The sequence below is a fragment of the Cupressus sempervirens genome, chromosome 7 (genome assembly GCF_028749045.1).
Source record: "Cupressus sempervirens isolate cs-2001-9-10 chromosome 7, ASM2874904v1, whole genome shotgun sequence".
Classification (NCBI taxonomy): domain Eukaryota; kingdom Viridiplantae; phylum Streptophyta; class Pinopsida; order Cupressales; family Cupressaceae; genus Cupressus; species Cupressus sempervirens.
The window spans coordinates 339,708,263-339,717,812 of NC_143124.1; the positions used below are offsets into that span (position 1 = coordinate 339,708,263).

A 9,550-nucleotide genomic window follows, 5' to 3' on the forward strand; every position below is an offset into this window, starting at 1 on the left:
ATTCTATGGATGGAGGGCTACTCTTTATTAAAAGAATTGAAACCAAGTTGTCATTTTGAGGAAGAAATAATGGATTCTACATGGAATTTATTGGATGATGGTTAGAAGATTATCCTAAATAATTGAATAAGATGATTCTTTGCAATGAAAAAAAAAAGAACATAAGGAGTTTTTCCCAAAAACGGTGCGATACAAAATTATCTAACGATATAAGAGTTACAATTTTACTTTACGGGGGTGGGGGGTGGGGGTGATAAAAAGAATGTTCTAGTCCCATTTAGTCTATCCTTAGAGGGGATGTGTAGGGATGATCTTGCAGGAAAATAAAATTGGTACATTAGTCATGCTACCAATTATTGTGTAGAACTCAATCTTATGATAGTAGCTCCAAAGAAGTTTTTGTAGATAGAAGATATGCTTTAATCAAACTTCTGATGATCTTGGTTGTATTGATTTAGAGGGAGTAGAACAAGTTGAGATGGATTCTCTAGTGATAAAAATGATACCAGTTGAAGGACTATGACTTATGGGATAATTTTTTATGTATGTAGTCTAGAAATGTAATGCCTTGCCAAGGTACTCGAAAGGATGAGTATAAGTGTTAGTAAGTTTGGTGAATAATTTTTCTTTTAAGAATCTATGGCTTGTTAACTATACTTAATCATAGATGTAAGAGTCTTAATAGGTTCCCCAATATTTCCCTTAAACAACATTTCTTAGCTTCCAAATTCAAGAGTTAGCTTTTGTCATCTAAAAAACTCAACAAGTATTCCTTATTTATTTCTTACCTTATTTTCATTCTACATTTCAGCCTTACTAATTTAGTGAATCCATTTATTAGTTTTATGTCTACTTATCATTTGAATTATTATCCATCCTAATATTCATTAATGTTTGTATTAATTAAATTATTAAATTTATTATTCTTTATTCTCATATCTACAAGTAGGACCTAACCTCTCTTAAATTAGGATAATCTGCATGTAATCCTATAGAAGTAAGGGTAGGATAGTAAATTCTTAGATAGTTATTTCCTAACTATTTATTACTTAAACCTAGAAATTAACATACAACTTCAATTACTTTTACCATTTCCAAATCCAAAGACTTTTAAATCAAATGCACTTATTATTATGGAATAAGAATGCATAAGATAGATTTAAACCATTAACTGTAGATGTCAACCAAATAATCTTCTATTCACTATTAGCATTATCAAGAGTATGTGGTTCTTTATCTAATTATTATTATTATCATTATTACCATTGACATACAAGAGAATATACTATGATATTATTATAACTTCATTCATCCTTTGAAATGATACAATATATTTACATTTCCCATTATTTCTAGGTATGTACCCTTTACCCTTATTACATAGATTTTTATTTCATGATACATGTACATATGACTTGTATTTTCTTCAAGATTTTACATTACAATATTACATAGATTTCTTCCAAGGAAATATAACAAATCAATCTTCAATAACTACTCAACAAGGATCCATATAAAGTCATTCATAAACACTCAAATAGTACCTCAAAATAATTTGCCACCCAACCATGTGGGGACAATAAAAGGTACACTCCCTTGAGATAGGAGATAAGACTATGCTCCACATAGGCTCTAAGGTAATGTAAGGCTTATACCCCAAAATCAAAGTTCAAAGGTAACAGAAAACAACACAAAAGAATAATGCTCAAAATGAAAACAAACAACAAGAGGAAAAAACATTTGTGAGAGGTTAGACCACACCTAGGAGAGTAAAAGCATATCTTCCTAACATATTGGGATCCGCCTCCAAGATTAAGATCATCCTACATCATTGAACATATTTTCGCTGAGCAATCTAATATAGACAAGCATAACCTACAAATTTTGCAATCAACCACCAAGGTAGGGACCTATATGATACATTGGGTGTTCCTAATCCATGTAATCCAACATTACCTCCACAGTTATCTTGTTTCATATGAAACCCCCATAACCCACTCGTTTAATTAATTTTATCAGTTATTTACCAACTCACTTGTAGAGCCAGCCTACACAAGGCTTTGGCCTCTAAGACATAAGATCTTTTTTCAGCCACTTATGGGCCCTAACACCTATGGTTATCTAATCACCTAAGGAATCTATCCTACTCAAAATTCCAAAGCAATAATCAAGGAGAGCTTAGCCAACAAAATTCGTAAAGTCCTATGCCCCCAGTTTAAACAATACCCTAACTCATCATATAAGAATTATAACAAATAAATAATGAAAAGGCACAATTACAATAATAATTTCTTACAATGATTATCAATGCCAAATATAAATGGTATACATTACATAAAGATTTGATATTACTATGGTGTCTTAAACAACAATTGGCAACATGAAAATCCAAGTAAAAGGTCAACTAGTTAAAAATCCCTAAATCAACCACATATAATTCCAAAAAACTATAATAAAAGCATGTAGTATATAAAACAAAGAATAGATAAGAGCACATGGTCAGATAATATTATACAATATTTTTTTCCTCTAGTTACCAATAACCATCTATAAAAAAAATAATATATTTCCAAATACTAGTAGCTAAATACCATTGGAAAGTACATATCTATTTTCACAAAAAGAAACTCAAACCTTTAAATAACTATAGAAATAATATGTCACAATATAATACATCATGAGAGAATATAAATAGACCAATATTTAATCAGATAAATAATGCAATCAATAAGTTCAATTCATACGTCAAGTCCTACTAAAATTCAACAGAGGCATGATCAAGGAAACAAAGATTTTTTAAAAAAATCCAACTTGAGATGCATCATTTAAACCCACTCCAATTTCACAAACCTCCATTATACAATGAGGATAAATCCTAGAACAATAAATATCTCACTGAAGAGTTGATGGCTAATACTACCAGCATGTCTATGAAATGGAAGTTATGGAGGAAGTAGTCTAGAGTAAAGGATAAAACAAGCCTCAAGAGATTTTTCTACTCTAATGAAGCCCCTATCCACTTCTGGGGTTCTTTCATGTGAGAAAATCTTCTAGAATCATAGAATATAGTCTACTATGTCATCATGTGCTATGTTCCCCTAGATGAAAGAGTTAAGGTTTGTTATTACTACCATTTCCCTATTTTGAATCATTTCCAAAACAAAGGTTGCATTTCATTCCCTTTTTTGCTACTTTATTCTATGGAGGATTGTGTGTGGAACATAAGGGAAAAATGTGAGGAAGGTAAAAATTACACCATCTATCATAAAGCCTTTATTCTCTACCTATTTAAATTTTATAAAGGCCTCCACCCTCAAATTCTGAGCCTTAGCCCTTCACCATTGAGAATAACTAACCAAAGCTCCTCTTCCCCCACTAAACCCATTTTTGAAGAGGAACACATTTCCATGGCTAGGAGAATTAAGCAAGAAAAACTTAAAGTACTAGATGTTGAGAAAATTGGATCCATTAGAAAGGGTACAAACTAATCGAGTAAGAGGCTGAGAGACAAAAAAAACCTTTGACTAACCCTGACCTGCCTATGTTGGACAACTCCAGGTAAAATTTTGGCACCCAAACCAAACGTATGGACACTAGAAGAAATTATTTGGAACACAATGAAGAAGAAATGGAAAGTAAGGATAAAACTAAAGATGTGGAGGAAGGCCATACTAGTCCTTTTCCCTCTAAGGTTTTCAATACATTTTAAATGGATACCATCACCCTAGATTCTAGACATTCTAAGAATGTGTAGCATGACATGGTCACCTCATCAATTAGAATGGGTACACTAGGTAGTCATGCTTAGGTGGAAATCACTAGAGGAGAAAAGGATTTTAAGCCCTAAGGCATAGGGCTCATTAGGAAGAGGTTATCATTAAAATTGATAAAAAAAGTGTAGGGAAACTAGAAAGTGGAGAAACTAGAAAGTGGAGAAACTAGAAAAGCCTATTGCTAACTTGATCGAATAGAATACAGATCTGGACGACAAGTTTAATAGGGTTGTTAATTTCTTAGTGTGTGTCATGCACTCAGCAACCACTATGCTCTACCTCATGCAAACCAATAAAGATGGTGATACTAATGATAAGGATGTGTAGACAAATCACTCTCTATATGGCTTCTTAGTAGATGACTAGCTCCACCTGCTTCTAGATAACCCTAGGAAACAATGATGGATCCTTTGCTAGTGTTTTTGTTTTTGTTTTCATTATGTCACTTAATTACTCTCTAAGCCTTTGGGCCCATTTATGTTTATTATACTAGACTAGTAATAGGGCCAATGTTTATTCGATGGCTATGTTTTTGTATATTGTTAAGATTTTTGCTACTTATGGTAGTATTTACTTTACTATTATGATTGTGGGATGATTTTTTAAATTTTGAAAGGGGGTGAGTTAATCTTGTTGTAGTGAATACCAACTGATCTCCGGATAGATGTTCTTTTTCGTTATGGGCCAGCCCCCATTTTGTTTGGTTCTTAATTTCAAAACTAACATAAGAATCAACTATTCAGTGTTAAGAGCTTGAACCTCGATCAACTCAAATCAAATCATGGACAACTTTGAGACATTTTGTCTAAGTCATTAATTTTTTTAATGCTTATTATTGATCTTAGATAAGATAAACTTGATTAGGTAAGCATTTACATAGGTAGGATGTGTTTGATTAGACATAGTAAATCATATCGTCTTAAAATGAAAATATTAACAAACAAAATAAACATAAAAGATAGATTAAAGCTTTAACCAAAATCTAATATCAAAATTTTAAATTTAATCTTCGAACTTTAACTCAATTGAATAAAAAAAAAGTTAAAACCCCAACACTAACTCAAAAGATATTTGATCCAATGAGTACTAAGTGATCCATTTATTCTTATGAGAGATGGATTCATGTTAAATCACTACTCATGAAACATGAGTCTATGAGTTTGACTGAAAAATTACATAGTTAAATCCTCATAGCAATATCACAAATTTATAAATGGTCACAACCTTCCATCCAAATATAATAAGATTTGACATACTGTATAATACCTAGAAGTTATTTTATTTTATTTTTAAATTTGTACACATACCAAGATGTAATTTTTTTTTAAAATATTTATAAACATTTTTCCTCTCGTCACTTAGCCAAAATGTCTATATTTTGTCTAGAACGGCAACCGTGAGATGAGGAGGCATCAGCCGAGGCATCTGGAGGCACTCTGGCAATGGTACAAGGAGCATTGTCCCAGTGGTTTAGCAATTTTTTGATGAATAGTTTATAGTTGCTGGCTGTGGCCATGTTGTTTACTCCGGCCTCGGCCGATTGAACTCATTCACGGGGTGAGCCTGTATCCCCTGGCCCTTTTTTTGTGAATTGTAATCTTAGTAAATTTTATTAATTGAAAAGGACTATTCATAAAAAAAAATGTCTATATTTTGTCAATAGGCCCTTGGCCTATTGGTTAAGTTGAATGTCTCACAAAGAGCTCACAGGGATCAAGTCTTGCTGAGTGCAAGGCTTGGAAACATCATAGAAGATGAGGTCAGGATTGTGTCCGAAAACGTATGTTATAGACTGCTAAATAATATCATTGAAAATAGGTTTTAAATAAATCAATACGTGGTTCTCCGCATCTTTTGCTCCACTACTCTAGATATATATTCTAAATTCGCTAGACGGTAAGTTGAACTCATAATTCAAGAACCGACCGCATTGTTTTATAAAAGAAACAAGGGGCGGAATCATGGTTTTAGGTCTAAGCGTGTCTGGTTTTCGAACCTGGACGTTGATATGTACTTATTTTATTGAATACGGCAAGTTGCAAGACATTTCTTTACATGTCTCGTTTATTTTACTGACACTAAATGTTACAATCCAAGTTGTAGAGTAGCCCCCACTGCCAATACAAATTTCCAATTCTTCAACACAAGTTGCAGATAAATTAGTTTCTAAATCGGCAATGATCAACTCCACTTGCCTTTAAATTTTGTTCTAATGAAGGGCGAAAGCGGAAGTGTGCATGCTTAGATAATCCCTTATTTCCAGTTTTGAAACAACCAGCGATAGCCTGTTTTCTTGATATTGTTTGCAAAAGAAAATGTGCGGCGGAAGCATAATATCAGAGTTTATAGCCGGCCAATCTAATGGCCGGAAACCTTTTGCCAGAGATATTTGGAAAGACTTTGACAAATTTTCTGAGTACCATCTTGGTAAAGCTTTTCATCAGCCGCCCAATGATTCATATGCCGGTCGCCAGAAAGTTGAAGAGGAATGCGTGGTGAAGAAAGCAGTGGAGAAGAAAAGGAAGGCGCATCATGAGTATAGAGGCGTGAGGCAACGTCCTTCTGGCAAATGGGCTGCAGAGATCAGAGACCCCGTCAAGGGAATTAGGGTTTGGCTTGGAACTTACAACTCGGTGGAGGATGCTGCAGTTGCCTATGATCGTGAGGCTCGAAAGATCAGAGGGAAAAAGGCCAAGCTCAATTTCCCTGTACGGGAGCAGAACTCTACGGACAAGGTGAATGTTTCTGCTCAATCTAAATTAGATCCATGGAAATCTGACAGTTCTCAAGTTTTTTCTGACAGTTCTCAAGTTTTTAACAAAGAACCTGAGCTGGTTCATATTCAAAATAATGATAAAGAAAGAGATGTGTTTAACCCTGAATTGTCCGAAGCAACAATACATGAGTATATGGAAAATTTGGAGACGGTTTTGGAATTGAGACCTCAGAGCTCCACCACGCACTGCTTCTCTGTGTGTTTTAATGAGAACAGTTGTGGGTTTTCTTGTAGTGGGTCAGAAGAAATAATAAGCTCCAGTTCGATTGAAAGGAAGGAAACCCATGAAGAGTTGGGTGAATCATATGTCTCTTTGGATGGTGTTTTTGAGGAGGCGTGTGACCACAGAACTCCATTTGAAGCACCGAGATTGTATCAAAGTGTGGAAGGGTTGATTGACCTGGAGATGGATTTGTTTGAGTCCCCATATTTTAAGGCAACGCAGAATGACTCTCTAGGAGGACTGCCCTTGCTGGAGCAAGAGAATCAGCCAGATGGGGCATGGATTGAATCTGAGGAAAGCCTGTGGACCGCAATATTTTGAATCCAGGCTTACTTATGTTCTCACCTTATTGTGTATTGATATGGATAAAGTGTAGAAAAAGTAATTGTATTATAAATGTCTTCCATAGTTCATCTGATCTTAGGGTGTGTTAGAGTGTGCGCACTTGTGGACTGTAATATTATAAATACAGGCTTAATTATATCCTCATCTTAGGGTGTATTGATCTGGATCAAGTGTAGAAAAAGCAATTGTATTATAAATGTTTTCTATAGTTCATCTTATCTTAGGTTGTGTGAGTTTTCAGATCTGTATCTTCAAGCTATGCACTCAGCAAAGCTTGATTTCTGGTGGGAGGATGAATTTAATCTGAGGAATGCTTGTCGACTGCAATATTATAAATCCAAGCTTAATTATGTCCTCATCTTAAGGTGTGTGTGTGTGTTTTATGGAGTGTTCAAATATGTGCCTTCCAGCTACGATCCCAGCCTCATTTCTTATGATGTCGGAGCCTTGCACTCAGCAAGGCTTGATCGCTAGTGGGTCCATTGACTAGGGCATGTTTTTGAAAAGTTGTAGTGACAGAATATTGAATTTATGGAGATTAATATTGGAATCAATGTTTGGTATAAATGAATAAGTCAGAATTATATATCATCAAATATAATTATTTTTCTAGTGGGAAATTTTCATCTAGGTATTTGTCAATCTTATCTAGTGTTTTTTGTCATGTGCTTAACATAATTAAAGAATCTTGTGCAAGTCAAATGACTATACATATTTATGTTTCCTAATGATGAATAATTAGCAATAAGTCTTTATTCTTTCTCTACATTTATTTCTTGATTCATAAAGTATCAAAGTTATCTTCTTCCAAAAAAAAATCTAGTATTTTCTTGAGAAAACCTTTTGTAATGCTGGAGTAAGCTATCAAGGAGGTGAAGCCTAAAAAAGAACCATGGGATATTGATGGTGATGATGATCCCATTGAGGATGATGAAATTTTATTTTGAATAATTCAATGTTTTTAATATAAGATAGGATGCCATAGTGGCTCATAGTGGCCAAAAGGATGGTGGTTGCTAACATAATACTTTATTTGGGTTATGGGACACACATGTGAAGATTGTTGTCCAAAATTTTAGGGGGTTATGACACAGACATGTTGGGGTCAAAAAATCTTTAGTTTAACATCATATGTTTACAAGGGTTTTGACACATTTCATGTGCAAATGATGCTCAATGATTTCTGAATCTAGGATGATAATTGCATGACTATAATAGTATTTGGGAGAAACTTGAAAAAAGTCTCACTTGTCTAGAAAATAATTTTAAGGAATCATTTTTACATAATGCATTATATTTTTCTTATGTTATTGTAAAGCAAGTCAAGTGTAAGAATTAAAGCTCCAACATAAATGAGTAAGTATTGTCATCAAACATGATTAGGTATCTAATGTGTTTGAGTTAGTTGTTCAAAATTATTACTTTATTATCTTATAGTTCTAAGTAGTGGTGAGTCATATCTAGTTTATTGTCATATGTTTTAGCATAATTATAGAATATCAACCCAAAGTTACATTACTCTATATATTTATATTTATTAATGATGAATAATAGATTGCAAGTTCTTATTTTCTCTATATTCTTTTATTTTATTAATATAGTAGTAATGTCTTTTACTTGTTGCTAATGGATGTTGACACATTTCATTCTTTGATTAGTGTTTGATATAAATTGTATTAAATTGATAAATAAATAAAGTCTTATAAATGTAGGCTAAGGTTAGATGAAGGCTATATGAATTATCAAATGTTATTATGATTTCTATCAATTATTAGTCGTGTTATAGAATATTATCAATATGTTAATGATTTTTTAACCTTAAAAAAACTTATTTTAAATTTTAAGACCAAGTCTCCAATACTATTTGAAAGAGTCATGGTACATATATTAAAAAATAGCTTGTGTTAGAAATTAAGGATGATCCCAATCCTTTGACTTCTAAAAATAGTACTTTAGCTACATAGAAGATTACTTTATTGTTGTGGTTTCTGACCTTTGCCTACATTTATATTTTAACTAGCTTTCTAGATGTTTCCTATGTGCCTCTTGTTGAGTGACCTAATGTACCATTTTGTGAAATAGTGTAAATTTAATTATATATTAAAGAAAATGACATATTCATGACATTAAAAAATAGTAAGTGTTTAGGGAGACAACTTTATGGTGGACCAATGTCTAATATTTGGATAGTAGGTAGTACAAAATGACTTTAAATTTGATGATTTTGCCCAACCTTTTGTAAAGGTTAAAAAAATTCCAAATGAGGCAATTGTGAAATATTGGTAACATTTGTTATTTTCAATTATACATTTCTAATTTAAAAATGGTCCACTTTTAATTTGATTTAATATGTTCTTATAATTTTGAAGTCTTCTTATTTCAATCTTCATCTAATACTAAAGTTTTAAAATCACAACTCCTCTTAAAGAGTTA

At 32.9% G+C, this 9,550-nt stretch overlaps 1 protein-coding gene across 1 annotated transcript; it reads left to right on the top strand.

Moving 5' to 3' along the window:
* Positions 1–5,904: 5,904 nt before the first annotated feature.
* Positions 5,905–7,671, top strand: LOC149546819 (uncharacterized). The gene is made up of 2 exons (XM_089791376.1): positions 5,905–7,289; positions 7,327–7,671. The coding sequence occupies exon 1, from the start codon at positions 6,089–6,091 to the stop codon at positions 7,091–7,093; it is 1,005 nt and encodes a 334-aa protein (XP_089647502.1). The 5' UTR covers positions 5,905–6,088; the 3' UTR covers positions 7,094–7,289; positions 7,327–7,671.
* Positions 7,672–9,550: the final 1,879 nt, after the last annotated feature.